Source organism: Martes martes, assembly GCF_963455335.1.
Source record: "Martes martes genome assembly, chromosome: 2".
NCBI lineage: Eukaryota > Metazoa > Chordata > Mammalia > Carnivora > Mustelidae > Martes > Martes martes.
In genome coordinates this window covers 160,213,251-160,233,541 of record NC_137889.1, presented here as the reverse complement: position 1 = coordinate 160,233,541, position 20,291 = coordinate 160,213,251, and the positions used below count along the sequence as shown (strand labels likewise).

The 20,291-nt window shown below is 36.3% G+C and overlaps 1 protein-coding gene across 2 annotated transcripts in view; it reads right to left on the bottom strand.

The window, feature by feature from the left end:
- The window catches only part of TBC1D19 (TBC1 domain family member 19), a 161,249-nt gene that overhangs the window by 9,735 nt on the left and 131,223 nt on the right, over window positions 1-20,291 (bottom strand). For both annotated transcript variants that reach the window (XR_013966477.1, XM_080797659.1), the window contains exons 15-18: window positions 19,610-19,654; window positions 8,910-8,942; window positions 5,350-5,459; window positions 2,868-2,959 (exon numbers count right to left, since the gene is read on the bottom strand). Coding sequence is in view for 1 of the 2 variants with exons in the window: in XM_080797659.1 (XP_080653785.1) it covers window positions 2,868-2,959; window positions 5,350-5,459; window positions 8,910-8,942; window positions 19,610-19,654 (280 nt within the window). In the remaining variant the exon portion in view is untranslated. The remainder of the gene's footprint in view (window positions 1-2,867; window positions 2,960-5,349; window positions 5,460-8,909; window positions 8,943-19,609; window positions 19,655-20,291) is intronic.

Below are 20,291 nucleotides of genomic sequence, written 5' to 3'. Positions count from 1 at the left end.
TAGATTTATTGCCAGGAATAAAAACATTAAATAATGATCAAGGGACCAGTTCTTCTAAAAACAGAGCTTCTAATGCATGAAGTAAAAACATATATAGCAATGAAGGAAGAAATAGACACACTCCCAATAATAACTGGAGACTAACATTTCTTTCTCAATAATTAATAAAGTAGACAGAAAATTAATAAGTTTATAGAAGGCTTCAATATTATCAAAAACTTGACTATGTTGCCATTTACAGAACATTCTGCTGAACACCAGTAGAATATGAATTCTTTTCAAGTGTACTTGGAATAGTCACCAAGACAGATCATATTCTAGGCCATAAAACAAACTTCAGCACATTTTAAAAAACTGAAATCTCATGAAGCATGTTGTCAATTACAACATAATTAAAATAGAAATCAATAACAGAAAGGTTTCATAACTTTCCAAATATTTGGAAATTAGACAACACACCTCTATATAACCCATGCTCAAAGAGAAAGTCACAAGAGAAATTCAGAAACACTTCAAGGGGCACCTAGGTGGCTCAGTCAGTTAAGCACCTGACTCTTGATTTTGGCTCAGGTCATGATCTCAGGGTTGTGAGATGGAGCCCTGCAACAGGCTCTGTGCTGGGTGGGGGTGGGGGGGAGTCTGCTTGAAATTCTCTTTCTCTCTCTGCCCACTCCCTATCCCCCTCCTACACATGCTCTCTTTCTCTCGAAAGAAAGGAAGGAAGGAAGGAAGAAAGAAAGAAAGAAAGAAAAAAAAACATTCTGAATTGAATTAAAATGAAAACAACATATCAAAATTTGCTGCGTAGAGGTAATGTGGGGCTTTGAAGGCAATTTATAATAATATTCCTTATATTAGAAAAGAAGAAAGGTCTCAAACTAACGATCTTTAACCTTAAACAAGAAAACAAGAGCAAAATAAACCTAAGGCAAACATAAGGAAGGAAATAATAAATATAAAAGCATAAATCAGTGAAATTGAAGACAGAAGAACAATAGAGAAAATCAAAGAAAATCAAAGAAAACCAAAACATGGTTCTTTCAAAGAAGAATAAAATTAATAAAGCTCTAGCCAAACAATAAAAAAGAGAGAAGATATAAATATCAATCTCAAGAACGAGAGAGGTGTTGTCACTGTGATTCTCTGGATATTAAAAGATTAATTAAGAATATTTAGGGAATATTATGAATAACTTTATGTCCATAAATATGATAACTTAGATTAAATGAACAAAGTACTAAAGCTTATTCAAGAAGAAACAGATAACCTGAACAGTCTTATTATCTATTGAAGAAATTAAATTCTAATTAAAAACCTTCAACAGCATCAGTTTTAATTCATAAAAGCCTTTGAGAAATTGATTTCTAGCTCGACAATTACATTTTTATGCTTTCTTCTGCATAAGAATTTTAATGTTTGCTGTAAGTCATTGAAATAAATGTGTGTCGTTTTCATGATTAAAGTGTATAAATAGGCCAAAAAAAAAAAATCAGGACTTTAGTTTTAAGCAGTAAACTAAATGTCTTCATCCTAGTAAAGCTTCATCATATACAAATATTCATTGCACAAGAGTAAAACAGAAGCCAATTTACTACAAGTTTAAGAAAAAAAGACTTATGTGCAATATAAAATATTTCTGCCACATTCTTGTTTTTATCATCTTAATCATTAACAGAGTCTTGTTTTTTAATGGCTACAAAGGAAAGAGTATAATCTCAGTATTATCAATGGATGAAATGAGTTATTGTTTTATAAAAGGTATTTCTAAGATCTAAGATGTGCTTTAGAGGAAGTATATATATATGTATAAAATTTTATTTTATTTACATATATATACACACATACATATGTATATATGTGTGTATGTATAAAATCCTTGACTACTGAAACAACCTCATGAGGTAGGAATTCTCTTGATTTTAAAGATGAGGAAGTTGAATTATCTTGATTTAAAGAAAGAAATTCAGACTTAGCTGAATTAAATAACTTCATCAGGATTATACGGCTTAGTAGATAGAATTTAAATCCTGGTCTGTCTTTTAAACTCACCCACCCATCCATCCATCCATCCATCCATCCATCCACTTGATGTGGATTCAAGTATGGAGAAATCAATACTAAACTACTGCATTTCCTATTAACTATATTTGTGATCTCAAAGAGTTAATGCTCCTTACAAATATGCCCTGCCAATGGGGAAACTGGTTTCACAGAGGGGAAGACAGCGACAAAACATTAATAAATCATTTAGAAACTTCTGTTGCCTTAGACATTGTTATTTTAAAAAAAGAGAAGAGACCAATAATATTGAAGCCCAGAGGTACCGTACCTACATGTTCACTGATAACTCATACTGAGATAAACAAACAAATATGCAAACTTTTGGAACAAAATAATCACAGTGTACAATCATTACTAGGTGACTGATATAATTTCCTTGAACAAAAAAGCAAACTTTAACCTATATAGCTTTCATTAAGTTGTTCTCTGGTAAACTTAGCCTAAAATGACTTAATTTTAGTATTATCACATTTCTTACACAGTATTTGTGTTCACAAATTTTTTCTCAATTTTGGCAATACCTTTCCTTTTGAATAGAAATCAGCTCATTTTGGTCATCCTTCCACCAGGCACAAAAATCCCAGCAAGTAAGAATTCATTAGGATTTTGGATGTTCTTCTGAGAATTTTTGGCACAACATAGAGCTACACAACATAGAGCTACTTGATAATCTGTGTTTTATTGGAGAAATTGTTAGTTTAATTTCCCTAAAGAATTATTGTATCTTTACATTGTATGCTTTAAAGTGATATAATAGTACCTTCTGATGTCAATCTATTCTTTAATTAGGAGAGAAAGGCACTCACGGTTGAGCCCCAATTTCTCGTAGATGATAGAAGAGCTGAGGGAGATAGGTCTGAAGAAGAGTTTCAAACAGCAAACAGAGGGACACAATACCCTGGATATAATAAGAAAACACAAGAGAAATACATATTTTAGCATTTAAAAATTAACTCTGACAATAAATTATTCAAATAGAAATGAGGAAAATTTTATCAATATAAATATTTTTATATTGTCGAAAAGTAAAAAACAGGAAATGCTCTAATGATCTCCAATACTTTGTTTAAAGATACATTTTTTCCCTCTTACTATGATAGGTATGCTAAGGAGCCTCCTTTTTAACACAATAGGATCCCCATATAACCTGGTGTATAATATTCAGAGGGTCCAAGGAAAACATCATTTTATAGAAAACCTGCTACTCTGTAAGCCCTGTATTATCACTTATGTCCAGCAAACTAGTTTTTTCTGGACGCATTCCAGTTTCCAGGTATTTCTTTGTACTACACCCACACCCTTTACTCTCTCCCTCCATAAGTCCCTTCCCTTTCAGCTGCCTCACCCATCCAGGAAAATATTTCCTGCTTTTTTTCACTCTTTCTTTGAAATCTATTCCCAGGGGAAGACTGACCAGTGACTGTTTGAAATTTGCATCAGGAAGTTATCAAACAAGAATGTTTGATTACCTTAGTATAAAGCTCTATCTTTCTATCTATATATATAAATCTACTTTTTATAAGGGCATCATTTGTAGAGAACAAAAAGTAACCAATTGAAGCAGATGGTTTTTCAAGTGCGTTTATTACTTGACGACTCTGAATAAAGTCTTTCTTGTACCTCAGCATTCCTCAGAGTTGATCTTTGTGAGGAAGTTTGAGTCCTCTTTGTGAGTTTCTAAGGAAAAAAAGGGCTGGCATGGTTCCAAATAGTTCAGTCTGGCTACAAGCCAGAAAAGGAGCTGACCGCCTGTAAGTCTATTCCATTGAATAAAGAAAGGGCAAGAGGCAGGGCTGGCCCAACCAACTCACTGAAAAAGGACACCTCAGGGTCAGCATGGAGCTAGAGAAGGAGTATCCAGGGTTGCTGGATGTCAAGCTTCAGTGCCCTGTACAAGGAAAACACTGTGGGTGTATCCTGGGCAGCCAGTTAAAAAAATTTTTTTTTAACTCTAAAGCATAAAATGATACAGATATGAGAGTAAGAAATCTGAGGCTAAAAATAAGGTTATTAGAAAACAGAATTACTTGTATATTTCTGATTACTCTACACTAGAAATTAATATAAGATAAGCACTAACTCAAGTTGTTTCAGAGAATAGGAAACCCCCCAAAGATAATTGGTGGTGCTTCATTTGTTCATCGGAGAAACCCTGGATTTCTGTTACTTGCCAGCTTTTACTAGCAATGTAGGAGAGCAAAGGTGGAGACAGAGGGAGGTGGACTAGGAATACACAGGGTTAAACTGTGGGGGATAATGAAAAGTGATTTAATTTAATAGTAGTGACAGAGTATTCTCTTCAGGGAAATCTGGTAGCCCTGATACATTCCCATTTAGTGTTTCTTCTGGAGAGTCAGCTGAGTTAACCACAGGTGGACCAGAGCAGGCCCAAAGGCGAAAAAGTATAATTAAAATAAAATACTGTTTTTACTCAGGCTCATGGGTGGAAAAAAAGATGTGACAGAGGACCAGCCAACATAAAATAGATAAAAATGTTTGGCTCCCGGGGTGCCTGAGTGGCTCAGTGGGTTAAGGCCTCTGCCTTCAGCTCAGGTCATGATCCCAGGGTTCTGGGATCGAGCCCCGCATCAGGCTCTCTGCTTGGTGGGAAGCCTGCTTCCCTCTCTCTCTCTCTGCCTGCCTCTCTGCCTACTTGTGATCTCTGTCTGTCAAATAAATAAATAAAATCTTAAAAAAAAAAAAAGTTTGACTCCCAGTAGGTTCCTCTTAGAGGTCAATGGAGCTATCTACTGAACACAAAGAAATTATCTAGTATGGTAACTGATAATTAGTCAAATATGAGATTGAAAAATAAGTGACAAATAAATGTTGGATTTTCATTAACAGATGACAATCACAACAATAGTAATAAAAACAGGAGTCATTTATTATTTACTGAACACCCACCATGAGCCAAGTGCTACCCTGGCAGTCTATAGCCCTAGAGAAACATACTAATCTCATCTCCTAGATGAGGACATCAGCATTCAAAGAGGGTAGGCATCCTTGTCAAAGTGAATAATACAGACATTTTTATATGTTTTTTCAGTTAACAGATAAAAGGCAATGTAAGTGCAATTGATAAACACCTTTTTCCTCCCTAATTATCACCAAAAATATTTAAATGTCAATTTCTTCTTCTCTTCAATTTCACTTATTCTGTAGAAATATGCTGCTTCACATTACAAATTAAAATTTGCTGCTTTACAATTTAACCGAGTAGGAGACTTTTCCTTAAGGAAAGAAAACAGATTAGAGTCAAATTTGATCCAATTTTTATGAACTTACTGAAGGATGAGAAGAGATGGAATGGAGTCTGAAGAAAAAACGCACATACATCTCACGGAATATCTGATACAATTTGGAAGGTTCATGGTAGAGAAAACAAAGTGGTGCAACTGAAAGAATAAAGAAATTAATCAGTAACATTGTAGAACTATTACAATTTGAGAAAATAAGTTAATGAAACATGAAAGAATAAATATTTTATAGTAATATTCATTCAAAGACAAGTTTAAAATCATATATATTGTTTCTCCATGTTGAAAAGGAAATAAATACACATGTAAAAAGTTCAGTCCTTGAAAATGATAAAGAAGGGGTAATTAAAAACTACCATAAACCCAACTTAATGGAATGACACAGTGGAATTACATATAGAGGGATATTAAAGTTCAAAGTAACTTTAAAAAACTATGTAAAGTCAAGTCTTTCTTTTTTAAATTGAAATAGTAAGAAAGTGAGACGGAGGTCATTCATTTTCACTTTGTTCCACAAAGGATGCAGAAGGTTTTTCAAAGTTTTTTATTTTGGAAGTGAGGTAAGTAAAATATAAGATGATTTATGACTAGCGTTTAGAATCATGGTCTTCAACTAATTTAATTTGAAAATAAAAATTTTGATTAACAGTTTAGAATAACTGGTCCTTGAGACTGGCATTATCTCAACATTTGTACAAAGAAGTTTTTATAGGCTTCAAATAAAACAACTCTCAGGTAGAGGATTTATTTCTCTAATGAATGTTGAATTAAGTTTTCCTTTGCACCCAATTCTTGGCAATTAAGCACAGTTGAGTCAACTCAATCAGACATCCCACAACTGAATGTCAAAAGTCCTCATCTCAGATGCTGATGTGACAACATGATTATGCTGGACTGACATGGTCATGCTTTTCATCTTTTCAAACCTTGAGAATTTTATGCAGCATGAACACATTCATAATGCAGATACATAAAACTGCATTACCTAAATATTAATTTTAAAGCACAATGACTTACTGGGTAATTTTAGCTATGACATAAAATGGACAAGTTAGAAATTCTCAGGCTCCATAATCCATCAATACTGTCCCTGGCAGTAGGCAGTTAAATTATCAGGGAAAGCAATAAGCCAACTCAACTCACTTCTTTTTGAAAAAATGAAAGGAAAAATGATAAAAATTTTTAACTCTTACAAAAATAAAAAATCAACTATCTGGAATAAATGTCAGTGCACAGTATTATAGATGAGTAAATCATCAAAAGCTAGCATTGCAAGGGTGAGATTTCACTTTTTCTGAAGAAGAAAAGAGAGACAAATCAATTTTAGGGGAGTAAATAAATACCTACAAAAATAAACTACTTTTATATATAAAGAAAAAAATTACATTACATATACATACACGTTTAAAAACTAACTGGCATATCTTTCCATTTTAAAACGAACTTTAAAAACTTACTCTACTATCAAAATAAATTGCTATTTGTTAAAATAGCCCAAATTAATGTATTCTACACATTTAAAAAGAATAATTCATATTCTAGTTGCAACAACCTAAGAAAAAGCAATGTGGCATAAATACATGGCATTATCATAAATTCAAAGTGAAGCTTTAAAATTTATTTACCTTTTTAGGCATATTTTTCCTTTAACTTTGAAAGTTATTGATATGTAAAAACCTATAATCTGAGTCTAAAGATTTTATGGATTCAGTACTCATTAATTATCATTTCCAGTGAAGGAATAAAAGAGATAATTTTAAAATCAGCACTTTTTTAACAAACATGTATAATAACAAACCTTTACAATTGGTTATTATTTAAGATACCACTACTGTTTGTGTTGAATTCCCTTATAAAGCTATGAAATGGAAAAGCTTTAGTCCTTTATATGTGACATGTAAGAAATCTACATGAGCTTTTTATTTATAGCACATTTTCCCATTTGTTTCTTCCATAAAAATGAATTAGCTCATTATCTTCTTAATCAATTAAATATGGTGCCATAGGAATTTCTTTGTGAAATCATCAAACTATATTAATTGGCATAAATTATTTTTAAATAATTTAAATTTTTAAATTTATTTTAAAAATAAAAAGTTTTGAATCAGTTTTTTAAAGAGAGAAGTATTATACAATTATTAAGAAACACAGTAGCTAAAACTGAATTAGTAAAGTATTATGTGGAGTCCTTGGGGATGCTAATATACTAGTTCTGAATAAGTGGTGTTGCTAAGGTGTTTGTGGATGCTTAACATACATTTCTAAAATAGTATAAAGAAACTCTGTATCAAACATTTTGCATCATCTAATTCCTTAGTGAACATTAAACCTTTGCCTATTTAAGTAAGCATGGGAATAAGCAGAGTCAGAGTCAATGATGTGTTTTGTTCCCTAAGAATCACTAGATTTAAGCTTTTATAACATCATTAATATCCTCCGAATCTCTCAAGGTCACTTTTTAAAAACTGTTTACTTGAAAAATTCTTGCAGTTGGAAATAAAATAGATAACAGGCTAACATTTTTATTATTAGATGTAAAACTTTATATTCTTAACCTTTTTGGGGTTTTCTATTTTAAATTCCTCACATATTTATAAAAGAGAAATGTGCTGAAAGGTGATTATAATGTTACATATTATGTTATTAAATTTCGGTTGCTCAAGAGAAGAAAGCAGAGTGCCCTGTAACTCAAGCCTGTGATTAACACCGTCAAGGGTAGCATAATGCAAAGTTCCTTAGGTCTTCTGAATTCCTTCCATTGTCTGCTAGTTTTAAAAAATCTAACGTTCTGTCCTTCACCATTATTGTCTGATGCTGAATACAAAGAGGGGCTTTTACAAAGAAAATTGTTAATGTGTCACTGATTCCTTTTATACAAGCAAAACATTAAAGTATTTCTGTTTAGTATAAAGGTGGGGAGATAGCAGATGGGGTGACAACACTCTTCAACATGTTTATATGCAATGTGTGACAATTTAAAAATTATATCCATTGGAGTATAGAGCATTCTTCCTCATGCTCATCTTCATTAAGCTTCTTGCATTCCTCATTCAATGACACCTGAGGCTGGAAGGCATTCAGGGTCCTCACGCCTGAACGTGCGCTTTTCACATGGTCCCTCGGGATGTGCAAGCCTTCAGTGAAATCTGATGTCTGTGTCAGCAGTCTGGAGAAAGCATAGACTCGAACTCAGTCTTGGCCCTCCCTTCACATTCTTTTGAACCTATTATTTGTTTAAAAGACTTAGGAGAATTAATTCGGGAATTTAAGTAACCTCATTTTCCACCTATGAGAACTAAATATTAACATGTATCTCTAGTTTCCATCAGATTAGTACCTGGTCAACTCAGAAGCACTTTCCCAGTATGTTCTAATTTTAATTTGTCAAGCAATCATCATCTGAGAAATTAAGAGGACACTTTATTTTTAAAATATTTAATAGGAGATATAAACAAATACTAAACTCAATGTTTAAAAATGTTCATGATAACTTGTTAAGTGGGTGGGTGATATGGTATAAAGTGTGATCTTTATGTTTAATTTTCTAAAGTGTGATAAAAACAGTGACTATTTTAAAGCCCAACTTACCATACATTGAAAATCCATGGAAAGGGATTACACCTAAAAAAAAAAAAAAGAAAAAAAAAGTTTCTTTTCAATTAGTATACCCACTGAGTTATTAGGTAAACTTGAGAGGATTAAAACTGAAACAGAAAGGTTTCCTATCTTTGCTTCATTTGTTCATGGATGTTAGAAAGACTGAGTGATGGTAACCAACAACAACAAAAATGCTTTTTAATACCTGTATAAAAACAAACTAGAAGTTTTCAGCCAGTAAACTTTCTATTGCTAACGCTGAAAAACTAAAACTTTGACTATGTTACAAAAAGAACACAAAACTAGAACAAGGCATATCACAGAACTAAGTTTAAGAACAAATTGTAATGGTCTCAGAAAGTCAATAGATTATGTCCTTCCTGAAACAACTTCATCCTGTATATTAGAATCCAATCTGTTAAAAAGATAAGTGGCTGGCTTATACAAACCAGCTGGGTAACCTCAGGAAAGTCACCGACTTCCTGAGTTTCAGTAACTGCTTGTCATTGCACAGGAACTAAGACTGTCTTTGAAATATCATCTAGCTCTAAAATTCTATGTTTAACAATTATGCTTAAAGCAAACACAGAAAAATTTGTGAGATCTAAAGAAAAGTGGATATAGGAGGATCTTCCAGTTTAAGATTCTTCAGCAACTTAAAGGTTTTTTGCTTCTAGAAACTGAAAAAATTCAAAATCCGATTAGGTTCACATTACAAGTCAACATTCCTGATGTGATAGCCACCAGGTCAAGTTCCAAGGAACACTTAGAATGAGGGCCCACGGGACACCTGGGTGGCTCAGTCGGTTAAGAGGCTGCCTTTGGCTCAGGTCATAATCCAGTTCCACATCAGGCTCCTTGCTCAGTGGGAAGCCTGCTTCTCCCTCTGCCTGCTGCTCCCCCTGCTTGTGCGCGCTCTCTCTCTCTCTGACAAATAAATAAAACCTTAAAAAAAAAAAAAAGGCTGAGATTTGAGGGCCCACCCACCATCTTTCTTCAAGTCTCTCTCTCTGCTTATATCTTTGATTGAGCATCTTTTTTCTTCTTATGAATGACTATCTTTTCCTACCTTCCCTCTCAGCTACTTAATTTTGTTTATTTTATTAATTATAGGCTTTTAGCAAATAATAAAAAAGTCTATCTTTTCTAACTTTTCTACAATAAAATTGTTGATGTCTGAAAATAAACTGAGAGGAAAATGAGTTAATAAATAGTAGACATATTTTGATGCTTTACAGAAATGTAAGTACATATTACATCTTTCTAAATACTACATCTCAAAGTAGATGGATATTATACAAAACCCCTATATTCTTACTGCAAAGACCCTTTTTCTTTCCTCTGTTAAACTACTACAGCAACATTCGAACAATCAGGTTAAGGTAGTCAGAAATGGAGGTGGAACTATTATTATTTTCATATTCTACAAATATATATTAAGGATCTGCTAAGGATAGGAGTACCCTAGTCCAGACAAGACACTTTTAATTAGGAAGCTTATAGTGAGTAAATTCATGAACTGCCAGGCAACAAAAAGGGATGCATACATTACGACTTGTGGCCAACTGCACTTCCCCCACATTTTCCCCAAGTTCTGAAATCTACAGCTGCTTTATAAGCAGTTAGGTTATAAACTCCTTGAGGCAAGGGGCACAATTCATACTGTGTATTATCTTCAGCACCCAGCACAGTATCTTCTAGAAATGAGATATAAATTAATGGAGATTTGAGGATTTATAATCAGGTCTTTAAATAAGATATTAAATACAACAGAGAACCAAAATAATGGTTGCTGGGGCAAGAGAGTAGGGAGGGGGACAGGCAAATGGGCAAAGAGGAATGGGGGAAACAGGCTTCCAGTTATGGAATGAGTAAGTTATGGAGACAAAAGGCACAGTATAGGGAATACAGTCAGTGGTACTGAAGTAGTGCTCTACAGTGACAGGCATCATTATACTTGTGGTTGAGCACAACATAATGTGTAGACCTATCCAATCAGCATGTTGGCCACCTGAAACTAATGTAACATTGTGTGTCAATGATATGCAAATAAAAAAATTAGAAAGTGAAAAAACATTAGGGTGTAAGATTCATTTACGAATAAGTAACTAACATGTAGGATAAGATGCTCTCAAAAACTCAGTGTTGAAATTAGAAATGGCCAATGAAGTCATACAGACATGAGTATGAATTCTGTGTGACTCCAGGCAAGTTACTGACACCCTCTGATTCTCTATTTTCATTTTTGAAAATGGAGATAAACAAGACCAAGTTCACCAAGTTGTATAAAGCACACATGAGTTAATGTCCTTAAAGTGCAAGAGTCCAGTATTTAGGACACAGCAGATACTCCACAACCGTAACTATTTTATACTTTCAGAAGGGACAGCACCACTTTTAAGTATCAGCTTAAACCTAAGAAAATCTTTTTTTGGTGAATATTAGGTAAGATTAACCAGGGCTTATGATTCCGAAAAAAAGGGTACACGGTCCGCTCTGTTGAGGAAGGACAAAGTGAAATTCTGGCCAACAAAAGTAGAAGGCATAAGAAGCAGTGACAAATCCATTAACACTCTCAGGCACATATCGCCTAAAACATTTCTTTGATCTCAGAGGTTGTCATGTTCTTGGCCAGTTTTCCAAAATCCTTTCCTTTGCCTCTCATCACTTCAGCCTTTCAAGGGTCAAGTTTCATGCACGTGGCCATCATCCAAGAGTGTACTTCTAACAGGCGTCAGGATGCTTGGGACACCATCTCTTCTCTGGCCTTAGAGCTCTGCAAGTCTGCATTAACCGATTATTTTAAGATACTAGGCTTTGTCTATCTAAAGAAAGTCTAAAATATGAACTGCCTGTCCCATTCAACAGGAATAACTTTATAAAGTAATGGTTTCATGGGCGTTTGACATAGCTCAGAATGGTAAGCATGGTCAACAAAAATAAATCTTGAACTAGATAAGATATAAATAGTAAATATGACTCAGAAAATACATCAAATATTAACATGCTTTGCACTTACTAAATATTTTCTCTTCATTTCCTCACTGTCTCTGTTAATACTCAGCATTTATAGTTGAGTTGTATCACAGATCTCACCTCTGACTCACTTTGATATCATTCCAACGTTTTACACTCCTTCATTTGGGATTACTTAGTCCAGTTTATTGAATTCATTTCTGGAAATAATAATTTCCTTTGGTTATCCTCATTCTACACATAGCCAACAGGTAAGAGTAGGCATTGGGACAATGGTTACATTGTTTTCTAGCTGTTTCTGTCATTTTTCTGAATTACAACTTCAGAATATGACCTTGTTACTTTACTTCAGTAATTAAAATTTCCCAAATATTGGATTACAACCATATTTGAATCAATCTAAAAATCATACTTTAAATACAATTTTCATTAGGTTTTCAATTTATGTCTCAAGTTACACATCAAATAAATTTTGGATTATGAGATGTTTTTAATTTATTTAAATTCATAAAGATGACAAAGTACATTGCTATTTATAGACCTGACACTTGTAAGAGGATTTTTTAAAAGATCTTATTTATTTATTTGACAGAGATCACAAGCGGGCAGAGAGGTGGGCAGAGAGGCAGGCAGAGAGAGAGGGGGGGAAGCAGGCTCCCTGCCGAGCAAAGAGCCCAATGTGGGGCTCGATCCCAGGCCCCTGAGATCATGACCCGAGCTGAAGGCAGAGGCTCAACCCACTGAGCCACCCAGGCACTCCAACACTTGTAAGAGGATTTAAAATGACATATTTTCACTATGTCTTCCAAGAGCCTTTCCTAATCTTTGTTTTGAGGGGCTATCCTGTGTACTGCAGAATGTTTAACCACATCCCTGGCCTCTACTCCTGAGATACTGGTAAAACCCCTCTTTCCTCTGGCTCTGACAACCAAAAGCGTCCACAGACATTGGCCAATGTTTCCTGGGGGATGGAAGGTGGGGCATGGAATCACCCTTGGTTGATAACCACTGATCAAGAGTCCCCAAACTCCTCTGCTTAATGTTCACTAGCAACTAATTATTTTCTCTTTTCTTGTAGGAAACAAATGGTATTAGCAAATTGTAGTGTCTGTTTACCGAAGTCTCAGATCTATGTGTATTTCTCTTGTTAAGTCTTGTCCCTTTGCTTCTATTTTTGTTCTCCATATTCTTCAATATTCATTCCCTCATTCCTTTGCTCTCTCATTCAACGATGTCTACTGAGCAGTGAGTGACTTTGTGATATGCATGATTCTTGGTGCTAGATATGTTGGTCCTCAAAAGGTCCTTGTTCTCCTGGAGTTTACATTAGAGTGATACTTCTATTCCACACAGTAGTTAGGATGATTTCAGAATTGGAGAAGAGATATCACTGAGAATAGTAGAGTAGGGAACTCCAAAACTCTGTCCTTCTGTAAGGTGATGGCTAGAACTGTTAGATCAACTTTTTTTGAGTTCTGGAATCAATAATAATAATAAACCTCACAATCAAGGAGATGCTTAATAAAAGAAAGAGCAGCTGAATTTTGGAAAGAGAGCATTGTGGTATTTTAATTTATCTGTCTACCATTGCCCATTGTCCAGTTTGGTGGCAATTATAAAGATATAGCTCCCCATGTTCCTGAGGCAGTTTGCTGGTCCCAGAGTGGACAATACGGATCTTGAATCAAAAAACTGTGTTTGTGTATCTTGACCTGTCTAGTAGCTACCTGAGGGACTGGGCTGAAGTGGCCTACCCACCATCAAAAGCCTGTAAATGCAATTATATTCGCTACAGCTCCCTGGGGCAGCAAGAACAACAGACGGGGCAAGCAGTAGAGAGACCGGCAACCCTGGGAAGGAAGAGGCTAGGGAAGGAAGAGGCTGGGAAAAGCTCCTCTCTATTCAGGGGAATCTAGAAAGGACCTAAGAAGCACTTCAGCTTTCACTTCTGCCAGATTCCTGTGCTCTGTGCAGGCAGGAAGCACAGGCTAAGGTAGAACCACAAATGGCCTGGCCTTGAAAGAATACCTCAACACAGAGCCAGGCTACCAAGCCTGGGGTAATGTTTTTTCTTTTGGTTTCAGATGTTTAAGAAAATCTCTATCAAATTATCAGCTGACCACTAAGCTAATGGAACAGAGACTTCAGTGGGCACTCCCTATAAAAAACACAATCCTGACAAAAGCAGTTTAGAAAAGTCACTAAACAAATAACTAGTACACAACAAAAACCAACAGATTTTGGGGAGGGGAGACAATCCGATTGCTAGTTACCATACTATAATAGTCAAGAGATCTAGTTATCAACAAAAAAGTTACCAGGTGTGCAAAGAAATAAGAAAGTACAGCCTAAGGGGATCAAGACTACACTTAAATCATGACAAACACTGAGTAAGGTATGGAAGTGCTGAACCACCATATCGTACACCTGAACTAATACAACACTGTATGTTAACTAACCGGAATTAAAATTTTTAAAAAAGGATAGCTCATTCATAGAAAACAAGGAATTAACAGAAACTGTCTCTGAGGAATCAGTCCAGACACTGGACTTATCAGACAAAATTTTCGATCAATTGTCTCCCTAGCTGACCTGGTCCCTAAGTCTCCTACCTCACCTTGTACCAGGTTATGTTTTGCTCACTGTCACCGTCCCATGGGCCATCTTGTTTTTCAAAGCATCAGATACATGTCTGTCGTAGGCCCTTCACCAGACTGTATATTCCCTCTGGAATGTTCTACCTCTGTGCACAGCCCACTTTGCATATTCTGGTCACTGTTCATATTCTACCTCCTCAGAAGTACTTTTCTGATCACCTGACCTAAAATAGCCATGCCCCGCACTATCAATTTTTGTTCCCCTTTATTGTTCATGTCCTCTCTGAAATTATTTTCATTAGTTATTTATTTACTTATTTATTGTTTGTCTCCCTTAATAGAATGTAAGCTCCTTGATAGCAGGTGCTTCAGGTTATTACTGAAGATCACCCAGCTAGAATAGAAGAGAAAGCCAGAGCAGGAGTAAAGTATTAAATGAATACATAAAGTTATATAAAGTGAACAAAAAATAAAAACAAGAGAAGCTTACGTAATTCCTGTGAAGAGTCTCCTCAGCTCAGAAATTACGCTCACCAGTTGTTTAGTGAGTCTACTACAGAAAAGCCTGTCCACTAACAAGGCCTCAAATGAGGTGAGAGGGTAATGTCCAATGCCACTATGGCCTGTCATTTCAACCCTAGGAAAGGTGATACGGGGAGGGACGTGCCCCTGGGTAAGCACCTGCCTGGTCAGGGACAGAGAGTGTGTCAGTGGGCTGTAGGCCAGCCTCTCTGTGTGGACCCCTGAGACCAAGAAAGCCAGGCCAGTTCTGGTGGCAGTGGTGGTAGGGGTGTCCTTAAGATTTTATATTTTCAATTTTCTAGATTTTATCTATTTATTATTTGAGAGAGAGAGAGAACATGCGGAGAGGAGAGGCAGAGCGAGGGGAAGAAGCAGGCTCTCTGCTGAGGAGGGAGTCTGACTCGGGGTTCGATCCCAGGACCCCGAGATCATGAACTGAGCCAAAGGCGGACACCTAACCAACTGAGCCACCGAGGCACCTCAGAGGTATCCCTAAGATTTTAAACTATTCCTATCTTTGGCAGAAGAGAGTGAGTAATATAAAATGTTGCTTTGTCTTGCCTTGAGTAAAGAATAAAGGGACAGCACACTAACTACTCTTTGTCTCTTCTTATTCTGCAACTTCAGGCTCATTGCCCAGAGAGGAGAGTTCTCTCTGATTCTGGTAACATTCTAAAATAACCTGAAAGAAGAAATTATTCTGAAGAATTAAGTTTATGGAAAGCTGTAGGTTTAACCCATTTAGCAACAAACTATTTTTATTCTGAATGAATATCTTCCTAGAACCTATTATATACATCCACTTTTTCAATATATTTCAAATATATTTCCAATATATTACCCCTTCCTTTTCTTCTGAAAGACACTCTAGTGTACACAGTAACATTTCCCGAAGCAAAAGGGCATGGTGATGGAGAACACTGCAGTCAAAGAGCTTTGGGTTCAAAGCCTGGATTTGAAACTCACCAGCTGGACAGGTTGACATGCTATGCCTCAGCTTCTTTATCTACAAATAGGGATAATATTAATACCTGCATCCAAAGGTACCTGCCCTGTAAGCATTCAATGAATGAACATAAGCAATGTGCTTATTAGCACCCTGCCTGGTACACAGTGTTGTCTGGAGAACGCTGGCATCTGCTGCTGTGGCTACTCTTACTGTTATTACAGCAATATTTTTCCTTGGTGTCTTGAGTTCCTAATAAAAGTCTTAAATTATGATAGTATGCTACACCCCAGTGAGACCTTTTAAGAAGCTTTTATATAAAATGGTCCTAGCCTGATTTTCTGGAGTGCTCTTATGTGCTGGTTTATCGTTTTTCTATTTTCCTTTGTGAAGCCTCTGATTTTCATTTCCACTGTTGTTAGTCATCTTTACTATCTCTATCAGCCCTTTCCATGCTTCTAGTTTTGCAGGGGACCATAAACACTGGTAAACCAAGCTTGTTAGGCATGTGTGTGAAGTAAAAGCTAATCTTTTTTTTTTAAGATTTATTTATTTGAGGGAGCACAAGTGTGAGCGAGCAAGGGAAGGGGGAGAGGGAGAGAAACCCCAGCTCAGAGCCCAATACAACCCTGAGATCATGACCTGAGCTGAAACTGAGAGCTGGACACTTAACCGACTACGTTCTAAACTAAGTTGAAAAAGCTCTCCTAGGAATGGAGAGAGGAAGAACTTGACTTCATGGACACTTCTTTGGGCTCTTCAGAGTTATTTTTCCTTTGATTTCCTGATTTCTGGATAAACATAAAAAGTTGTCTGAAAATTAGGTTTCCAAGGAGTCAGAGGTATAACATAAATATTAAAATTAAAAATCCTCTAATTTATTTCAATTAAATACTCATTAAACCCCTGTGATGACTAGATGCCGGAGGAACAAAAATTAATATGGCCTTATACCTCAAGGGTCTTGCAATCTAGAAAGGAAGATGAAGCATTAACAAATAATGTCAAGACAATATAATAAGAGGTGTCAAAGATTTTCACACTGGATACTATAGGAGCCTAAAGAAAGGGTCCTTAACCTAACCTGGGGAAGCGGGGAAAGCTTCTGGAAAAGGAATGTGCCTGAGGTGAGCCCTGAGAGCAGGTAAAGAAAGGCTTCTCCATACACGAGAAGGGAGAGGTAATGAGGCAGGAAGCAGCACGGTGCTCTGAGAGAGTGCACAGGGCTGCGTGTGCGTGTGTGTAGCTAATCATTTGATATTACTATCATAAAGAAAAGTGAGATAGGAAAAGGGGAGATACAAAGCTAGGAGTCAGACTGAATAGAGGCCTGTGTCAAAAGAGGTCCTTGAATGCCAGGCCGAGAGGCTTGGACATTACTTATAAAGAGATGATAAGCCTGAAGAAAACTTTAAGGAGAAAAATGGCAATTTTGAGATTTTCCTTTTAGATGTAAAACTCAGATAGCACTGTGAACAATAAAGCAAAGCTAGAAAAGGCTGGAAAAAGAGAGACCAGTGAGGTGTCTATTACAATTAATAAGCTAGAGATGGTAAAGCCTGGTTGAGGACAAAGCAGCAGTTATGGTGAAGAAGAGAGAAGGGAGAGGTCCCAGACGCATTTTATTTTATTTATTTATTTATTTTTAAACAGATCTTTTTTTTTTTTAGATTCATTTATTTATTTATTTGACAGACAGATCACAAGTAGGCAGAGAGGCAGGCAGAGAGAGAGAGAGGAGGAAGCAGGCTCCCTGCTGAGCAGAGAGCCCGAAGCGGGGCTCGATCTGAGGACCCTGGGATCATGACCCGAGCCAAAGACAGAGGCTTAACCCACTGAGCCACCCAGGCGCCCCCCAGACGCATTTTAAAGATAAAATGGGATGGCCCTGGTGACTTATTAGATAAGGGGGATGCAAAACTGAGAGAAGTAAAGGATGACTACTTGGCATTTGGCCTTGAATGACTGGTTAGATGAGAGTACAACGAACCGAGAGAGAAACAGCACAGTTTTGTTTTGTTCTTAATTTCATCTTGTTTTTGCTTTCTTTTTTGAATAGTGGGTAGAGGAAGATAAATGAATGAGTTGAGATATGTTAAGCTGGAGTTAATTATTTTAGAGGTTAGAATTGAAGATGTAAATTTCAGAGTAATGAACAAACAGAACCAAGAAAGCAGGTTAAAAAGCCTGAGGAAAACGTGTGAAAAGAAGAGCAGCAGAATGGGGGTGGGGTGGGCTACGGGAGAACACCGGTGCTTCAATTAAGAGGGGCAGAGGAGGATGGCGGGTGGAAGAACCTGAGAGGTCACACTGACAGGTGCATGGAGAGATCAGTGCTGTGAATGCCAAGTATGACTTCCACATGGAGAGGTTGACAAAGAAGCGAAATACACCAGTAGCAACTGCATTTTTTGAGCAATGGCTACATATTAGTCACTGTGCCCTTTTTATAGATCGTGTCTCATCTAATCCATGTGCTATCGATGATGCATCTGAAGCTCAGCAAAGTCATATAACTTACCCAAGGTCACAGGGTGAGCTGGCAGAACTGGGATCTGAACTCACATCTGTTGGATTATAAAGTCCATGTTCTTAACTCTACTGGGGTGGACTTCTTCAGGATGCAACTTAAAATTATCAGAAAGAGGAATGTTCTATATTGCTTTTCTGAAAAGCAGACCTTAAGAAATGTCCAATAATCTCAAAGGAATACTTAATATCTAATGAGGTCATTACTCATTTGATCAGTTTATACAGTCAAAATAGATTATCGTGGTGATATATTTCTTCAAAATCTTTTAAAAGATTTTATTATTTGACAGAGAGAGAGTGTGTGAGAGAGCATAAGCAGGGGAGGGGCAGAGGGAGGGGCAGAGGGAGAGGCAGAAGCAGGCCCCCACTGAGCAGAGAGCTTGAGGTGAGGCTCCATCCCAGGACCCTGAGATCATGACTTGAGCGGAAGGCAGATGCTTAACTGACTGAGCCACCCAGGTGCCCCTTCAAAATCTTTTTATTTCATAAATACCACACTTGTAAAATTATGAGAATAACAAAGTTTAACACCAGGCATGCACTCAACTGATTCGAGCACTGTTGCAGGGAAATCACAAGGAAGGCCCTGGGCCTGGGTGCCTCAGTTGGTGAAACATCTGTCTTCGGCTCAGGTCATGATCCTAGAGTTCTGGGATCAAGCCTACATAGGGCACCCTGCTCAGTGGGGAGTCTGCTTCTTCCTCTGCCTGCCACAACCCCTGCTTGTGCTCTCTGGGTCAAATAAGTAAATGAAATCTTAAAAAAAAAAAAAAAAAAAAAAAAAAGGAAGGCCCTGGATGGACCCAGTCAGTGTCCTTCAGAAGAAAATGAAGCACCCTAGACCTAAATCTGATCAGCTTTCTCACAAACATCACTACTGGTTTCAAGGAAAGCCACAGAGGGTGTGCACAGGTTAGCACAAACCTACCACAAACATGGGAAAATTCACTAAAATAGATATTCTTTTGTTTCTTTTCCTTTTTTTCTAAAATAGATATTCTATAAAAGGTTTACTTTAGATAATAAATTATCCATCTCAACATAGACAAGGTCACATTTGTTACAAAAGTTGCAACTTTCCTATTTCCCACTAGAGGAAGCAATGGTAATACTCTTACCATTTGGTGGATAAAAGACTGCATATTCTTCCAGTCCTAGTTTTCCTGTAAGAAAAACCATAGACGGTTTCAATATGATTAAAATAAATCTTTAAAAAACAACTAATTTTGTGGTGTTTTGAAAACTGCTAGAGTACCAGCCCCTTTGACTTCGTTTCAGGATATGGAATTAATTTGAAAATCTACCAGCTAATCTTTTGATATTAGCAAATCTTTTCTTCAAAGTCAACAGTATAAACTTAAGTATGAGCAACTGATACAAAGTAATTAAAAGACAAATGCTTTCAACTTCCTTAAGAACTTAAGAAGAGAAGCATCCATTTAGAAGCATAGACTTGTTTTGCTAACTATAAATAATTCTAATCTATTCATTAAAGTAAGTCCTAAGCTTCACAATGCCTTATTAGTTTACATGCCTTTGGAATGTGCTGAAGAGTTAAAAATTAAATGTCTTAAACCATATAGTGGTAATATTTTCTGAATCCTAAAACAGTTTATGTGGTCCAAGAATGAGGCTAAATATTGGGAATCAGGATTGTTTCAGAAAATTAAAGTAATTTCACCATAATCAAACATTTAAAAGTAGTTTTAAAAAATAGCTTTCCATCAAAGAAAAAAAAAACTAGCTTTCCCTCAACTCTTAAGGTTCTGAGTTTTTTCCTGCTTTCCACTGAATATATTT